At 32.3% G+C, this 20,001-nt stretch overlaps 1 protein-coding gene across 1 annotated transcript in view; it reads right to left on the bottom strand.

The window, feature by feature from the left end:
• UNC79 (unc-79 subunit of NALCN channel complex) overlaps positions 1 to 20,001 on the bottom strand; it is a 214,070-nt gene that overhangs the window by 130,709 nt on the left and 63,360 nt on the right. The window contains exon 8 of the mRNA XM_039884084.1: positions 1,734 to 1,798. Coding sequence (XP_039740018.1) covers positions 1,734 to 1,798 — 65 coding nt within the window. The remainder of the gene's footprint in view (positions 1 to 1,733; positions 1,799 to 20,001) is intronic.

Below are 20,001 nucleotides of genomic sequence, written 5' to 3'. Positions count from 1 at the left end.
TAAAAATGTTTTAAACTAAGTGATGGTCGCACAACATTGTGAACATACTAAAGGACATTGAATTGTTCACCTTAAAAGGGTTAATTTTATGTTATGTGAATTTTGCCTCGATAAAAAAATAACGTGAAGGTGGGATGGTTTGGCCTGTCCTAGAAGCCTGGCTGTAGGGAACAGCCTGTGGGAAAAGTGAAGCCAGGCCAGATGTGTCTTTCCCTGCAACCCATGTAGACCCCATGTGGACTGAGCTGTGTGCCTAGGAGAGGGAGAATATCTAACTTGTGACGATTTCTGTGAGTAGAAGGCCCAAAATCATTACTAATCAGGAAGTCAGAGGGCTCCTGAGACTGCCATTTGACGTAAAAGCAAGAAAACAAAAAAGAAAAACTGGAAAAATCAAACAGAAGGTACTTCCTTCCTGTTGACTTCTGGGCAAACCAAAAGAGGGCGCTGTAACTTAGGCAGGAAGAAGAAAAGCTGGATATAGAAACTAAGGAACCATGAAAGCCTCACCACGGTGAAGAATTACGCTGAACTCCACGAATAATGAGAAAACTAACGTGTTTTGCTCCAAAGGTCCTCACGCCAAAGAAAAGTACCTTGGAACCCCAAATGTCTATGGAAGTTCAGAGGAAGGGTGCACACAGCAGAATGGGAGAGGCCTGTGCTCCCACTGGTGGGTTACCCTTACCTGCTCCTTCTCAACATAAATTCATCCACTTTGCTTTCATTAAAAGCAGAGACCAAGAAAAATAAAAAAGGTTGCTCTTTGTTAGTAAGATATATCTAGATGACGATGCTATTTATCATTGACATTTCTCGGCCACTTGGTATATGATACACAGTTTTGGTTTCATTTATACTTATATTTCGTATATCTCATTTTACCTCTTCTATTCTATTTCTATATAATGATAGTATTATTTTTCTATTATTTGATAATCTTTACAGTCTACCTATCTATAGAAAAAGGGAGGCAAACTCCCATGACACTAGGTTCTAAAAAGTAACTAAATTCTAATCACTTAACCTAACTCCTGCTCTTCATAATATAAAAATTAACTCTTGAAAATCCAGGTACAGGTCTCTCCAGCCAAGTATTGTATCCAACTCCGTAAGTAATCTTTTTTTAAATGTGTGATTATTTTTCTTAACATTCAACTTCAAAGATTCAGGGTTATAAAAAACCAATTTGATATGGTAGAAAAAGAATAAGGCTGAGAGTCGAGGTTCCTGGTTTGAGCCGTGTGGCCTTAGGAAAGTGACTTGACCTCTCTAAACAACTGTTCCCTCACCTCTAATGTAGCTTTCTGTGAGTTTGTTGTCCAACTACCTCTCAGTCATTTCAACTAAGTCATATCTGTCATCTGAGCTAAGACTTAACAATTTTATCTATTTTTGTCCTATGACTCTTGAATTCAAATAGTAATACACTACACACTCACAGTTTATAGCATTCACATGAAAGCTGGGGCAAAGTATATTTCTCTGAGTTTATTAGCTCAGATACAAGCCAGTTATGGACTACATTAAGTGATTCACCAGGATTATTCTGATTAGTTCAGTGCTACAAATCACTTAGCTTTGAATTCATGCCAAACCTGCAAACACCACTGTGTATTGCTCTGCTTTACAGAGAAGGATGTAATCTACTCCATTTCATTCAAATTTGCTCCTGCTAATTTGACCACTGATAATACAAATACAAAATGGCACCAGGTCTAATAAAACAGTACCTTTACAGCTGGTTTGTTGATTGCGTTGTGGCATTCAATGTGCTGGCAGTGGATGGGATTCCAAGCTGTAAAGCAAAGCATAGCTGATGAATACTTCTCATTGAAATTATATGTGCCCTAGTAAAAACACAACAGATACATCATTAGTTTTCTTTTTCCTACATAGAGCTATCATCAGAAGGCTTCCTAAAATAATCCTTATTTAAAATCTATAAAAAATGTAAAACTTGAGCAAAGATACACAACTCCATCATCCATTTTCCCACAGGAAGAGACAAGCTTGTATAAGGTGGCATAAACAATACCATAGTATTACCTCCTAATGACATACCATTAGTAAGTTCTCAAAGGTTTTTACATCTATGATTTGACTGGATCCTCCCAACAATTCTGTGGGATAGGTACAGTAGATTATTAGCCTCATTCCATGTATGAGTAGGTTAAAGTTTAAAAAGATTAAGTAGCTTGCTATGATCACAGAGTTAGTAAATGACAAGCTGGGACTAGAACCTGTATCTCCTAGGTCTTGACACTCTGTTCTTTTCACTATAATATGCTACACATCCTAGATTTTGGCACCAGAAAGTATTTCAAATTGATAACAACTAAAATGAATGGAAGGCAACCTCTACCATTCCATTTCCCACCCCATCCCCATCAAATGTGGAGACTGGAAAGATGCATTTCTTGCCTACATGAAATGCACTCTCTCTCACACACATGACCCACAAATTAAACATCTGATAGTTTGCTAATACCCAGCTCCTTAACAGTATACACACACAGAATGAGGACAAAAACCAAATGATCTAGGATAGATCAGAATGAGAATTACAACAGGTAATTATCATCCAGGTGATTCTGTAGCCCAAAGCACTTAGTTAACAATACTCCATCATAAAAAAAAAAAAAGTAATAGGATTATATGTTTGAAAGTAGACATTTTTTTAAATTGACAAATTATAATCTTATAGGACCATGACTGGTCTAATACAGAAGAATCTACAGATAAGAAGATATTCTTACTTAGTTACACATTAAATTATAATTCAAAAACATTTATTATTAATGATCCAGGTCTAATTTATGATCCAAACATTTTATAAAATTTTATATCTAGAAGTATTCTAACTTCAAATATTCTACCCTATTGTTACACTAGGCATAGAATTTGTGTCTGATTTGGAATTCAGGAAAATATAGTCAACAGAGCCATCGACCTTAAAAAATATATAGTGCATCTATTTATTTAAAAAGTAGACAAGAATACAGGCCAGAAACCACTACTCTAATAACACAGTATCACATTGATTATATTTTTAGAGAGAAAGAGGAAATGAATCAAGAATGGAAGATGAAATTATTTGAATATAGGCATTCCACAACTATAAGATTCGCTTCCCTACATGTGGAAAAATCAAGATGACTATAAAGAGAGTGGTTTCAAGTTTTCTTGTGTAATTAAAGAAACCCAAAGAAAAAGACTGCCTTAAGAGCTTAATTCCAAATTGTAACTCCTTCCAATTCCAATTCCAAATTCATGTTGGATATCAGTAATTCATAAGAGCATTCCCTCCTGCTGAGTCTAGAACTGGCCTGAGAATTCTTCTCAACTTTGAGTTCCAGGAAGTCACCACTAATCAAAACGGAGTTGGCATATCAGCCAGTAGTTTGAGAAATCTCCTCTAGTTCTCCAACAGGAGGAACATGTTGCACTAATAGAAACAGTTTGTTAAGCTGAGCCCCACCCTACCCCACCCCCAGCATCTGTGGCTGTGCTAATGGAGCTGTAGGCTGGGTTGAGGCCTGAGTGATTGTCCCCACTGTGCAGGCTGGGGCCCCTGGGAAGGTGGACATGAAACCAGCACTGGCCAGGGCCAGGAGACACAGTAGTTTCTAGTCTGCCTAGGGAAGCAAATGCCCAAGATGTAGCCATGTGCACTCATATGGTGGGATTTGTTGAAATGCGTGGGGACAAGGTCAGCTATGTGGAAGTGCTGCTCCAGACAGCCATGATGCATTTTGCCTCCTGCCCTATCCCTGGCAGCCCTTGGCAGGGTCTGCTTCAAGCAATAACACTGTCTACAGAGCAGCTTCCCCACGTGCCACAGCTAGACTTTTAAAATGGGAAGTCTAAGAAAAATGTCCTCATACAGAAGACAGTTCTAAGAAGTTTCTTTCTTCCTATATATGTATTTTGTGGTGCTCGCCTTTACCACATTTCATCCAAAAAGATGATGCAGCTTTAACATGAATGCTATTTTTTATTTTCGAGGAATTATTATCTATGTTCTCTTTGTAAAGGAAAGATAATATTGTAAATCTTTTTATTAAATAATGTAAAGATGTAAAAAAAAAGTTGGCCATAAGATAAAATCTGTCAACCAACTCTGAATCCGTGTATTATGATAAATATCAAGGAGATTTTCTTGATACTTATAGATAGAAATAATATTCTAAATTAATAACAAGTGCTATGACACAGGCAAAAACAAATCAGAACATGCAAGAGCCATAGCATTTGATCAGGACTCTATAGACTCCTGCTCTGCCAGAAATTAATGTTTCATATATGGATGGTAGGGATATCCAGAAGGTCCTACTCCTCTAATTTTTTATTCCATTTTTACAGAGTGTCATGGAGTTAAGAACAGGTAGCAGAATTCCTCATGTAAGTTCACCAAAGTCACACTAGATTTAAGCTTACTAGAAAAGTGATACTTAGCTTTTGTTGTGTGTCAAAAATCGCCTGTCAAGGTTTCAAAAATACGATGTCTAGAACCCATGTGAGATCTCTTGAATCAAAATCTCTGAGGACAGAACACAGGTATTTGTGCTTGGAAAAAACACTATAATTGATCCTAATATAAGGACAATCTATGTATCTTAGCATATGACAAATATAGTCATGATAGATCTCCCTTCATCTATAAAAACAAAAATATAGCATAAAAATATGGCAGACAAGAATTCTGCTTCAAACTATGACAGAGTAACTAGAAGTAAACTTGCCCTCCCACTATAAACAACTATAAAAATGAAAAATATATATGAAACAACTCTTTTCAGGAATTAGACTACAAGTAGTGCAGGACAATGATCTTTACAAGAAGAGAAAAAATAAAGTGACTCCTACAGTCACCACGGCTTTTTCCCTGGAAGCAATTTCCATACCTTGGCTCTAGAAGGAGAAATATAAGCACAGTAGGATGGTTTCATTGAGTTGAGGGGACAAAACTAGAGTTTAGAGAGGCAAGGTGGCTTAAATTTGCTGGGTAGAGTACCAGAGAAGAGGAAGCTATGCAAAGAAAGAGCTCCAGAAATCTGAGCTTTCTTTTGGGGTGTTTGGCTTTATACTAAGTTGAACATGTGTAAGGCAAAACTTCAGTAGGCTGCATAGAGAACAACTATGGGGGAACTGTAAGCTAAATAATTCCTATATCTCATACAGGGCTGGGAGATATTTAAGTTCTAACCAACCAGAGGAGAGAACTCAGTGAAAACCTGGGACATTCAGTATAGGCTCTAGAAAGTCATACCTTAGTAAGAGGGTTAAACTAACCATTAGTGAAAAGGCTACCCCAGGCTCACTCTAACAAAGCATAAGAACAAGCCTTAGAAGGGTCAAGTTGATCAACTAGTAACTTGACAGCTAAAACAAACCTCAACACACTGTAGTAGAAGACAACAAAATCCAGACAATCAATAATGTAATTTCATGAAGTCCTGCATCCAGTCAAAAATTACCTGATATTTGAAAAGAGAGGAAAATGTTACCCATAATTGAGGGATGGGGGACACTGGCCATTGAAAACAAACCCAGAAATCACAGAAATGATGTAGTTTTAGCAAACAAAGACTTTGAAACAGCTATTATAAATATATTAAAAGGAAAACAGAAACACAATGAGAAAAGAGCTTAAAGATATAATGAAAGAACAAAGAGGAATTTCTAAAACTTAAAAATATAATATCAGAAATGAAAAATTCACTGAATTTAATGGCTTAATGGAAGATTAGGCAATGCAGAAGAAAAGATAAATGAATTGGGAGACATAACAACAGAAACTCTTAAAATTGAAATACTGAAAGAAAAATAAACAGAGCTTCAGTGAGCTGTGTAAAAATATCAGGCAGAATAAAGTACATGGCCAAAGAAATAATGGCCAAAACTTTTCAAGTGTGATGAAAATTATGAATCCGCAGATCCAAGAAGCTCAATGAATCATAGGCAAAATAAAAGCAAAGAAAGTCACACCAAAACTCATTAAAATCAAATTCATAAATACCAATGATAAAGAGAAAATCTTAAAAGCAGCCAGGAAAAAAAAGACACATTACTTACAGGGGAACAAAGATAAGAATGATCGCTGATTTCTCGTCAGAAACAATGCAAGCCAGAAGACAATGGAACGACATCTTTAATCGGCTGAAAGAAAAAAACTGTCAACCTAGAATTCTATACCCAGTGAAAATATCCTTCAAAAAAAAATAAAGACTACTTGAAGACAAAACACAAGGTAAGAGAATTCATTGCCAGCTGCGCTCCACTACAAGAAATGTTAAAGGAAGGTCTTCAGGCTGAAGGAAAATGATACCAGAAGAAAGCTAGGACCTATGCAAAGGCATAAAGAATTCTGAACATGGTAAAAATAATGAATAACTATAAAAGACTTTCTATCCATATTAACATGTTGCTAAAAGATAATTTACTGTTTAAAACAAAAATAACAGCTATGTGTTGTGAGACTAATGACATATAGAGTGAGAAGTAAAATATCTGATAACAAGCACAATAAGGATGGGACGGGGAAATGAAGTGCACAGGGTTCTTACATTACATGTAAACTAGTATAATATTATTTTAAAATAGATTGTGAAGTTAAAGGTACATATTGTAAACCTCAAAGAGATTCTTTTTGAAAAGAAGTATACCTAACAGTTCAGCTCAGAAATAAAATAAAATACTAAAAATAATTATCCCAAAAGAAGGCAAGATATTAAAAAGAAAAGGAACAATGAATAGATGGGACAAATAGAAAACAAACGTAAGATGACAGGCTTAAGCTCACCTATATCTGTAACTACTTTAAATGTAAATCGCCTAAACGATAATTATATTACATGGAAATGGTTTAAAAGGTAGAGCCTGTCTAATAGGATTTAAGTTTTTCGAAAAGCATGACCCAAATATACACTTTCTATGAGAAACACACTTGAAATATAAAGATAAATATGTTAAAAGTAAACCAAAAAAATTGCACTATTATACATAATTAGCATAGCATTAGGAAATGCTAATCATAAGAAAGTTGGAGTGTCTATATAAATATCAGACAAGCAGAATCCAGGACAAAGAATATCACCAGTAATAAAGAGGAATACTTCACAACGATGAATGATTCAATCCATCAAGATGACATAACAATCATAAATTTATGTGCATCTAATGATAGAGTTTTAAATTATTAAAGCAAAACTGACAGAATTGAAATGAGAAATATGTCCATAATTAATGTAGTAAATTTCAACAATCCTCTATCCGTAATTCATAAAAGAAGCAGACATAAATTCGGTAAAAATAGAAGACTTAGAGAACAACATTCTCAACAGCTTGACCTAATTGATAATAATAAAATTCTCCACTCAACCACTGTAGAACAGACATTATTTTCCGGGGCACATGCAATGTTTACTAACATAAACAATATGCTGGTCCATAAAATAAGCCACAAAAATTTAGATAGAGCAATACCATAGTGTATGTTTCCTGACTACAACAAAATTAGACTAGAAACAATAAAAACTTATCTGGAAAATCACAAAATATTAGTATACTTGAAAAAACACACTTCTAAACAATCCATAAACCAAAGATGAAATCACAAGAAATATTAAAAAGTATTCTGTACTGAAATACAATAAAATCACAGCATATCAAATTTTTGAGATGCAACTAAAGCAATGCTTAAAGGGAAATTTATAGCTTTAAATTCCTATATTAGAAAATACAAAAGGTCCAAAATAAATGATTTATGCTTCTACCTTAATAAGACAGAAAAAAAATTAAACTCAATGTTTTCAGAAGGAATAAAATAATAAAGATAAAAGCAGAAATCAATGAAATTGAAAACAGAAAACCAATAGGGAAAAATCACACAACCAAACATTAGTTCTTTGGAAAGTTCAATAAAATCAATAAGCCCCCTATCTAGCCCGATGAATAATAAATAAATTACCAACATCAGGAAGGAAAGATAGGACATCACTACAGATCCTACAGAGAAGCCAACAAATTTGATATATGAGATGAAAATGCCCACATTCCTCAAAAGTCACAGATAACAAAATTATAAAATCTGACTCAATAAATTACAAAATCTGACTCACTAAAAAGAAAATTTAAATGCTCCATAACTATTAAATTGAATTCATAATGTAAAATATGTTTCCCACAAAGAAAACCCCAAGTGCAGATGAATTTACCAGTGAATTCTATTACCTATTTAAGGAATAAATAACACAAATCCTACATAAATTCTTTCAGAATAAATTCTCTTTCAGAGAATAGAAGAGGCGGAAACACTTCCCAACTCATTTTATGAAGTAAGCGTTATTCTGTAAACAAAACCAGACAAAGACATTACAATAAATGAAAACTAGATCAATATCCTTCATAAAGTAGGAGCAAGAACACTAAACAAAAAATTAGCAAATCGAATCTGGCAATTGTCACACAGCTGACAATGTGGACTTTATCCCAGGAATGCAAGGTTGGTTTAACATTGCAAAGCAAATCAATGTAAATTACCATATTAACAGAATAAAGGAAGAAAGTCATATGATCGTCTAGAAATGCATTTACCAAAATAGAAGAAAATGCATTTGGCCAAAATTGACATTCATTCATAATAAAAACTCTCAGCATACTAAAAATAAACAGAGACTTTCTCAATCTGATAAATAAAATAAAACAAAATAAAATAAAAGCATCTGTGAAAAACCTACAACTAACATCATCTTTAATGGTGAAATCCTTAATACTTTCTCCCCACAAGCTAGGGGGAAAAAAAAACAAAGATATCCACTGTCCTAGACTGGAGATATGGGCAAGTGCAATGTGAAAAAGAAAGAGAGAAAGAAAGAGGGAAGGAGGGGAAGGAAGGAGGGAAGAGAGGAAGGAAGGAAAAAAGGAAGAGAGGGAGGGAGGAAGGAAAGGAGAGAGGTAGGCAGGCATAAAAATTTTTTAAAAGAAGGAAATTTTTCAATTATCTTTATTTGTAAGAGAACATAATCATGTATACAGAAATCTAAAGAAACTTACAAATAAGCTACAAAAACTAACAAGTGGATTGAGCAAAACTGCAGGACATAAAGTCAATATACAAAAGTCAGTTATATTTCTATATAATGTCAATAAAGAAGCTGAATATAACATTTTTAAACACTATTTACAATAGCATCCAAAACCAAAAAATACATATGAATACCTTTAACAAAATATCTGCAAGACCTGAAAACGAGCGAACATTGTTGAGAGAAATTAAGAGACCTAAATAAATGGCTAGACATGCCATGTTCATGGGTCAGAAGACTCAATACCAAGCCTTTTCTTTCAGATGTCAATTCTCCCCCAAACTAAACTATATATTCGATGTAATCCCAGTCAAACTCCAAGCACATTGTTTTGTAGAAATTAAAAAGTTGATAGTAAAAGTGATATAAAAACATAAAGGTTCTAAAATGATCAAAACAATTTTTAAAAAGAACAAATCTGCAGGACTTATATTAGATGATTTCAGATTCACTATAAAGCTATAGTAATCAAGATAGCATGATACTGGCGAAAGGACAGATAATGAAATAAAATATAGGGTCTAGAAATAGACCCACAGACATGTGATCAGTTGGTTTTCAACAAAATAGTCAATGTAATTTGTTGAAAAAAGTAATTTTTTCAACAAATTGAACTGTAGCAATTGGATATCCTTATGGGGAAAAGTCAATCCTTACCTCCCAGTGTATACAAAAATTAATTCTAAATAAATCATATACTTAAAAGTAAAGACTATAAAACATAAGGGAATTTCTTTATAACCTTAAGGGAGACGGAAAAACTGATAAATTGAAATTTATAAAAATTTAAAATTCTTGTCTTTTGAAATACCTGAAGAGGAAAGCCCCTGCCTGAGAGAACATATTCATAATACATATATCTGACCAAATCTTTTATTTTGAGCATATAATACAGAACCAATCCAATTTAAAAATGACAAAAGATTTCATTGAGAACTTCGCACACAGAAAATGACATACAAATGACCAAAAAGCACCTGTAAAGATGCTATAATTTGTCATCAGAGAAATGCAAAGTAAACAACAATATGATACTCCTATATGACCATTAGAATGTCTAACATTAAAAAAAAACTGACAATCTCAAGTGTTGATAATAACGTAGAACAATAAATTATATAATTATATTAACCAATGTTACCCCAATAAATTTAATTAAAAATAATAATATTAATAATGTAGAACAAGTGGAACTCTCATACATTGCAGGAGGAAGTATAAATGGTATAACCACTTTTGAAGAACTGTTTAGACATTTCTTGTAAAAGTAGGTATACACTTACCATACGATCCAGCATTTTCACTGCTAGGTATTTATCAAGAGAAATAAATGTATATCTTCACAAAAATGCTTTTATATGAATGTTTATAGCTTTATCCTTAATAGGTAAAAATGTTCATCAAGAAGTGAATGAATAAACGAATTGTGATACATCCATACAATGGAATACCACTCAACATTAAAAAGAAATGAACTACTGATATACAAACAAGGATAAATCACAAAAACATTATGCTGAGTAAAATAAACAGGCATAAAAATGTTACATACTATATTATTCCATTCATATGAAATCCTAGGACAGGCTAATAACTAATCTATAATGGCAAAAAACAGTTCAGTGGTTGCCTATAATGGATTGACTGAAAAGAGAAATAAGAAATCTTTGTGGGGCAATGGAAATATTCTATACATTAGTTACATTAGTGTATACGTTTGTCAAAAATTATCAAACTATGCTTAAAATGGGTCATTTATTGCATGAAAATTTTACCTCAATAAAATTGATTTTAAAAAGGAAAAAAATTAAGGACTGCCCAAATATTTACTCCAAAGGAAAGGAAATATACTAAAGCCTGAGAGAAAACATATGTCTGAAAATTATCTAGTCTATGGATCAAAAGATTTTAGGAAAATGTGTGGTATCTGCAACATGATGCAAGAACACGTGGCCTCTATAAAAACAGGAGTAGAAAGTCATAGAAAATTTAGGGTGAGATGGAAAGCTAACAGAATAAGATAAAAATGGATTTGGATAAGAAATATGTTAAGTGTGAGTAAACTAAAAATAAAATAGTAAAATTAGAAACCTCATTCAGGACAATAAACAGAGATGACTTGGGGGAAAAGTCAAGTAAGTTATAGAATAAACCAACCTAAGAAGCTAAGAACATAGAGGAAAAGATAAACAGATAATTTATATGGAATAATACATAAGAAAATAAAATAAGGAAAATAGTGGTTATAATAGCTACACAGCACAAAATATGAAACTCTAACCTATGAATTATAGGTATTCCTGAGGAAAATACTAAATGACTTGAAGAAAGCAATAATTTAAAATTTCATTAATGAAAAATTTCCTGAAAAAGATTGAAAAAGAATTTGAATTTGCAGGCTGAAAACACTCTTCACATTATAGGGGGGAAAATCAATAAAAAGATACTCATATATAGAAGCATTTAAGGAATATTCTTTTTAATAAATGAATAAGTTTCCAAGAATTAAGAACAAAAGGGATTCCTATAACAGACAAAATTACACTGGTCTAAGGTATGTCTTCTATAATTCTACATACCAGAAAAAAATGAAACAATATTTAAATATTTTTCACAATGAAGCAGTTTTCTTTCATGTGTGAAGAAATAAACGGCCTTTATGTATGTGTGTATGTATGTATACACACATACATACACACACACACAAACACATTCCACTGTGAAAATATTACAGAAAAAAAAAAATCTAGGTTCCATTTCCCCGTTAATGACAGAAAAATCAATTCAAGCCAATACTACTACTGAGAACAATTACAAAACTGGATAAAATATTTTTTTAAAAAAACAGAATTTTATGGAAGAATTAAGAGGTCATGATCAAAAAGAGGAAGGAATCATTGAAAAGTGAACCTGGTATTTGAAGCCATTCTTCCTCCTTTGCCCATTTCTCTACCCGTCAATTCCACAGGATGAGCATAGTTCAACAGACATTTTGAAGTAAGAGAACAAATTTGGGGACCACCAAGAAATGGGAGACCTAAAAATCTCCCTCAGTTGTAGGTAGAGGTTCGAAAAGGCCACACCCGGAAGTAAAAGAGGACCAGAAATAGACCAACCCTAACAGGAACTGAAGACCGGCCTCAAATCATCTCAATAATGGAACACAGTTATTTTTTGTTGTTGTTGCTGTTGTTGTTGTTGTTGTTGTCGTTGTTGTTGCATTAAGGTGACTTGGATTGCTAATGTCCATAGCCTCCTGCCAGAAGCAAGAGCAAATTCTCTCTGAAAAAATATAACATATTCTTAAACCTCAAATTAGCTCTATAGTTTTTCTATCTAATGTCTTACACACAATTTAAAAACACACACAAGAAAACAAAAAAACGGCAATAGAATCAGAATCTCCAGAGATCCAGAATATTGAGTTATCAGAAACAAACTTCAAAATGACTATGCTAAATACATTCTATAAAGTAAAAGACAAGTTAAAGAATATCAATGAGTTGGAATTTTTTAAGTACAAAATAAAAATTCTAGAATTTAAAAATATAATTAACAAACTTAAGAGTACAATTGAGAGGCTAAAGAATCAGTGAACAGGAAAATAAGTCAGGAAAAAGAGACAGCATGAAGCACAGACAGATGAGCTGAGGGAGAAGAACACAAAAAATACTCATAAGAGACATGGGAGAAAGGTCTAACATAAGTGTACTGGATTTCCAGAAAAAGAGATGAGACAATGAGTCAAAAGAAACAGACATACAGATGATCCAGACTCATTTTGAATTAGGAGTAAAATTTTTAAAGTATTTAAAATATGTTAAAGAATTCAGAGAAATAGATCACTGAGATACAAATTTCAACAGAAAAATGAAAACTCTAAATATAACGAAAAAAATCTAAAACTAAAAACATATGCATGAAATTAATACCTCATTGAATAGGTTTTTTAAAAATACTAGACACAGCAAAAGAAAGGATTAGTAAACTTGTGGACAGGTTAATATAAATGCAAACTAGAGCATAGAAAACGAATTTTTTTTTTTTTAGAAAAAAAGGCATGGGGTACCTGAGACTTCTAGAACAATACCAAATTTTTTTTAGTCTCAGGATGAGAGGAGAAAAAAAAAGGAACAGAATAAATATCTGGAGAGAAGAACACCCAACATTTTTTCTAAAGCTCAGCAAACTTCAAGCAGAATAAATACAAAGACCACCACACTTCAGCAGATTATAATGAAAATACAAAAAATATCAAAAATAAGGAGAAAATTTTAAATGAGGCAGAGAAAATATATATTACATTCAGGGGTACGATGATAAGAATGATGTCTAATTTCCAATCAGAAACAATGGAATTAGATATTTAAAGTGTTAAATGAGAAAAAAAAATTCATCGATTACAGTAAAGTTACAGCAGAAATCAAAATAAAATATTACTAGAACCCAAATATTTGAGAGTTAAATAACATTCTCCTAAATAAAACATAGGCCAAAGAAGATACAGCAATAAATTTTTTAAAGATTTTTAAATTAATGATAGTAAAAACAAACGTATCAGAATTTGTTGGATACAGCTAATGCAGAGCTTCAGAAGGAAATTAGTAACTTTAAAAGAATAATTACAAAAATGTTTAATGTTGAAAATCAACAATCTAAGTTTTTATTCTAAGAAACTAGGGAAAAAAAGGAAAAATTAACTGAAAGGAAAAGAAGAAAATAATAAAGGGCAGAAAGCAATGAAATACATAAAGAACATCACTGAATCATTTTCTTCAGTGTTGTTCATGTAAGTATTTGATAAATTTTAATATCTACTCAGAATAAAAGTTCTCAGTCAACTGGAAATTAAACAAAACTTCTTCAAACTGACATAACAGATTATCAGCAAAACCTTACAGTTAATACCATAATTAATGATGAAATATTCCCTAAAGTTAGAAACAAAGCATTTTTACCACTTCTATTCAATATTGTTCTGAAAGTCCTAGGCAGAGGGAAAAAAAGAAAAAAAAAAACAGCAATAAATGGGATAAAAATTGGAAAGATCATGGCAAATTTGTCCTTCTTTAAGATGACACCATAAATCCAACTAATCAACAAACTACTAGAATAACGGAATTTAGCAAAATCATGAAATAAAAGAAAAATATGCAAAAATCAATTGCATTTCTTTATACTGTCAATAAACAATTGGAAATTATATTTTAAAATAATTTCATTTACAACAGCATAAAAAAACGCCTCAAATACCTAGGAATAAATTTAATTTAAAAAATGCAAAATTCTATAATGAAAACTACAGAATACTGTTGAGAGAAATTTTTAAAGATCTAAATAATGGAGAGATATATCATGTTCATGGATTAGAAAACTCAGTATTTTTACAATGTCAGTTCTTTCCAAGTGGAACTATAGGTTTAACACAACCCAGATCAAAATCCCAGCAGGATTGTTTTTTGCAGAAATAAAAGCTGATACAAAAATATATATGGAAATGCAAAAGACCTAAAATAGCCAAGATGATTGAAGAAGAACAAAGTTGGAGACTTGAACTATCTGATTTCAAAACTATAAAGCCAAAGTATTTAAGACAGTTTGTATTGGTATACAGGTCAATAAGACTAAATGGAGTCCAGAAATATACCCAAATATATACATGACCAAGGGACCAATACAATTTAAAGGGAAAACAATAATCTTTTCAACAAAAGGTGCTAGAACAATCCATAAAGAAATAAATGAACCATACCCACCATACACAAAGATTAAATTTAAATGCATCATAGACCTAAATGTGCAAGCTAAGATATGAAGCTTTTGGAAGAAAACAGTGGAAACTATCTTTACAACCTTGGAGAAGGCAAAGATTTCTTAGGACATGAAAGTCACTAACCATAAATGAGAAAATGAAAAATTTTGGTTTATCAAAATTAAAAACTCATGTTCATCAAAAACACTAAAACAGCAATCCAACTGCAAGAAAATATTTGCAATATATAAATCTGACAGATGATTCATGTCTCACTACATAAAAAAACAACTTCATAACAATAATAAAAAAAGAAAAACAACCTAATTTATGATTATGCAAAAGACTTTATCAGGTACTTCATAAAATAAAATATCTAAATGACCAATAAGCATATAAAAAGATCTTCAATGTCAGTCATCAAGGAGGTACAAATTAAAACCACAATGAGATACACACCCACCAGAATGGCTAAAATTCAAAATACTGTCAGTTGTGAGTATTAGCAAGAATTTATAGCAACTGAAACTCTCATACATTGTTGGATGAAATTTAAAATGGCATACACTTTACAGACCTGTTTAGAATTTTCTTACAAACTCTATGACCCAGCTATTCCACTCCAAAGTATACACCAAGAGAAATGATTACATATGCCCACAAAAACTTGAAACAACCCAAAGGTACAACAATAACTAAGTTGAAAAACAAACTGGTATGTTCATGCAATAGAATATTTACTTAGCAATTAAAAAAAAAGAACTACTAATATCCTCAAAAACACAGATTAACGTCAATAAAATTGTGTCAAATGAACAAAGTAAGACATGAAAGAATACATATTGTTTGATTGCCATTTATGCAAACCCCTGAATTATATGAATACAATAGTCCCCCTATATATCTGCAGGGCATATGTACCAAGACTCCCAGTGGATGCCTGAAACCTTGGATTGTACCAAATCCTATATATACTATGTTTTTTCCTATACATATATAACTATGATGAAGGTTAATTTATAAATTAGGCACAGTTAAAAAATTAACAATAATAACTAATAATAAAATTGAACAATTATAACAATATGCTATAATAAAAGTTAGGTGAATATGGCATAATGAAGTAAACTACGGATTACTTGAATATAAGCACTGCAAGCACGACAGTGGATGTCATAACTCAGGCTGCTACTGAGTGACTAACGTGCAGGTAGCACATATAGTATGGAGATGTGAAACAAAGGGACGGTTCATGTCCTGGGCAAGATGGAGAGAGACAGTACAAAATTTCACCACGCTACCCAGAATGGCATGCAATTTAAAACTTATGAATTGTTTATTTTTGGAATTTTCCATTCGACATTGTCAAACCATGGTTGACTGAGGGTAACTGAAGCCATAGAAAGTGAAACTGTGGACAAGGGGGGAATACTGTCTATGAATTATATAGAAACAAGAGTGGTGACTGTCTCAGGGTGGGAGGAAGGGCATTAATTGGAAAGGGGTATGCCGTTAGTTTCTAGAGTGATAGAAACATTCTATTGTCTTTATCTGGGTGACAATTAAAGGAACATTATACAGCTGCCAAAACTGATCCAGCCATAGAGTTGATTTTTATGCATCTCACTTTATATAAAATATGCCTTAATAAAGTACTGTTATCACTAACAAAAGAAAGATCATGCTTGACAATTCTCCAAAACTAACAAGAGACATTAAGCCAAAAAGTCCTACAAACCCCCCAAAAGACAAAAATAATATCGTAACTAGATATATCATAGTGAAGCTGCTGAAATTTTTTTTTTTAAATAAAGAAAACCCACTCTCAACAATGGATAAATCATCCAGACAGAGAATAACTAAGGAAACAGAGGATTTGAACAAAACTGTACACTGAATGCACCTAACAGACATATACAGGACATTCTATCCAACAACCACAAAATACACATTCTTTACAAGTGCACATGCAACATTTTGTAAGATAGATCATACATTAGGCCATAGCACAACTCTTGGCAAACTCAAGAAGACTGAAATCATACCAAGTATTTTCTCTGACCACAACAATATGAAACTAAAAAACAGTAACAAGAGGAAAACTGGAAAATTCACCAAACACATGAAAATTAAAACTCTCCTAAACAACAAATGGATCAAAGAAAAAATGAAAGAGGAAATCAAAGTTTCTTGAGACAAACAAAAATGGAAACACAATATACCAGAACTTATAAGATATAGCGAAAGTAGTTCTAAGAGGGAAGTTCATAGTAATAAATGATTACATTAAGAAGCAAGAAAAATTCCAAGTAAACAACCTAACTCCATGCCTTAAGAAACTAGAAAAAGAGTAAGCCAAGCCAAAAGTTGGCAGAAGAAAGGAAATAATAAAGATTTAAGCAAAAGTAAATGAAATAAAAAACAGAAAAATAAAAGACTAACCAAACTGATGGTTCATTAAAAAGGATAAACAAAATTGACAAACTTAGCTAGACCAACCAAGGAAGAATGAGAGCGGTCCCAAATCAACAAATTTATAAATGAAAAAGGAGACATTACAATTGATACCCCAGAAATAACATGGCTTATAAGAACAACTATGAACAACTATATGCCAGTGAACTAAAAAACCTAGAATGGAAAAATTTTTAGAAACATAGAACTTAACCAGCACTAAATCAGAAAGAAATAGAAAATCTGAATAGACCAACTAGTAAGGAGATTTAATCAATAATCAAAAACTTCCAATAACGAAAAGCCCAAGACCAGATGACTTTACTGGTGAATTTTAATAAACATTTAAAGAAGAATCAACACCAATCTTCTCAAACTCTTCCAAAACATTGAAGAGGAGGGAACACTCCCAAACTCATTTACAAGGCCAGCATTACCCTGACATCAAAATCAGAAAAAGACACTACTAGAAAACTACAGGCCAATACCCCTGATGAGTACAGATGCAAAGATTCTCAATAAAATACTAGCAAACTGAATTCAGCAGCACATTAAATGGATTACTCACGTGATCCAGTGAGATTTATCCCTGAGATGCAAGGATGGTTCAACGTATGCAAATTAATGTGATACAACACATTAATAGAATGAAAGAAAAGAATCATGTATGATCATCTCAATAGACACAAAAAAAGCAATTGACAAAAATTCAACATTCTTTCATGATAAAAACTCTTAACAAATTAGGTATAGAGGAACATATCTCAACATAATAAAAAATAAATGAATGCCATGTACGACAAGACCACAGCTAATCTCATACTCAATGGTGAAAGGTTGAGAGCTTTTTCTCTGAGATAAGGAACAAGACAAGAGTGCCCACCTTCATCACTCCTATTCAACATAATATTGGAAGTCCTAGCTAGAGCAACCAAGCAAGAAAAAGAAATAAAAGGTATCAGAATTGGAAAGAAAAAAGTAAAATTGTCTCTATTTGTAGATAACATAATTTTATATATAGAACAGCCAAAGACTCAACTAAAAAAACTGTTAGATCAAATTAATAAAGTCAGTAAAGTTGCAGGATACAAAATTGACATGTAAAAATCAGTAGTGTTTCTATACACTAAGAATGAATTTTCTGAAAAAGAAATTTATCCCATTTACAATAGCATCAAAAACAATAAAATACTTAGGAATAAATTTAACCAAGAAAATGAAAGATCACAGCTCCGAAAACTATACAACATTGATGAAAGAAACTGAAGAACACACAAATAAATGGAAGGATATTCCATGTTCATTGATTGGAAGAATTAATACAATTAAATGTCAATGTTACCAAAAGCTATCTATAGACTCAACACAATCCTTATCACGGTTCCAATGGCATTTTTCATAGAGTAGAAAAAAACTACTAAAATTTATACGGAACCACAAAAGACCCCAAATAGCCAAAGAAATCCTGAGAAAGAAAAACAAAACAGGAGGCATCATACTCTCTGATTTCAAGCTATACTATAAAGCTATATAATCAAAACAGTATGTTACTGACATAAAAACAAATAAATAGACCCATGAAACAGAATTGAGAGCCTAGAAATGAACCCAAGCATGTAGAGTCAACCAATATTTGAGAAGAGAGCCAACAACACTCAGTTGAGAAAACATGGTCTCTTCAGTAAATGGTGCTAGGATAATTGGATATTCACATATAAAAGAATGAAACTGGACCCCTATCTTACGCCATGCACAAAAAAGTTAACTCAAAATGAATTAAACACTTAAATGTAAGACCTGAAACCATGAAACTCCTAGAAGAAAACATAGGAATAAATCTCTCTGACATGGGTCTTAGTAATGATTTTTTGGATACGACATCTACAGTACAAGCACAAAATAGCATTTAATCAAAAATCAATAAGTGGGACTACATCAAACTAAACCTAGGAGTAAATACACTAAAAAGAAATCTTTAAAAATTAAGGCAAAACAAAGACATTTTCAAACACAACTGAGAACATTTATCCTAAGTGGAAAAATATTAAAGGAACTGTGAAAGGGTATTACTAAAGAAAAAAATTTAAATCACAGATGGGAGCTTAAAGATATAAAAAGGAAAGAGCAAGAAAAAAGAAAATCTAATGGATATTAACTGCAAAAAACAATAATAATAATGTTTTGTGGAATTATGAAAAATAAAAGCACAGCATGGAAGTCAGGAAGGGATAAAAGAAGTTAAACTCTTCTATCATTTTACAAAAAAAGGTAAAAAGACTATTTTATACTATATACTGATAAGAACGTATGGTATGATCCTTAGGCTAATGACCAAAAGAATAGAGAAGATTGACCAACTCCTAAGACAAAGATGAAGTATTTAAAAATACTCAATCAGTACAAGAGAGAGCGAGAGAAAGAGAAAGCAAGAGAAAGAGAGAGCGGAAGAGAGAGAGAGAGAGAGAGAGAGAGAGAGAAAGGTACACAGAAAAGGCAGGAAAAACAAAGCAAATAGAAAAATGGATCAAACATACCAGTAATTAAATTACATACATATGGACTAAATGCTCCAATTAAAAGATAAATATCATGGAAATCGAGTTTAAAAAAAGAGAATGATCTGCTGCTTACAAGACACACGGGAAATATAAGAATATTAAAAAGTTAAAAATAAAAGGGTGGAAAAAGTTATGCTATGCACATATG

This window comes from Pteropus medius, unplaced genomic scaffold (genome assembly GCF_902729225.1).
Source record: "Pteropus medius unplaced genomic scaffold, Ma_sr-lr_union100, whole genome shotgun sequence".
NCBI classification, from domain to species: domain Eukaryota; kingdom Metazoa; phylum Chordata; class Mammalia; order Chiroptera; family Pteropodidae; genus Pteropus; species Pteropus medius.
The sequence above is the reverse complement of the archived record's forward strand: the minus strand, read 5'-3'. Positions and strand labels throughout refer to the sequence as shown.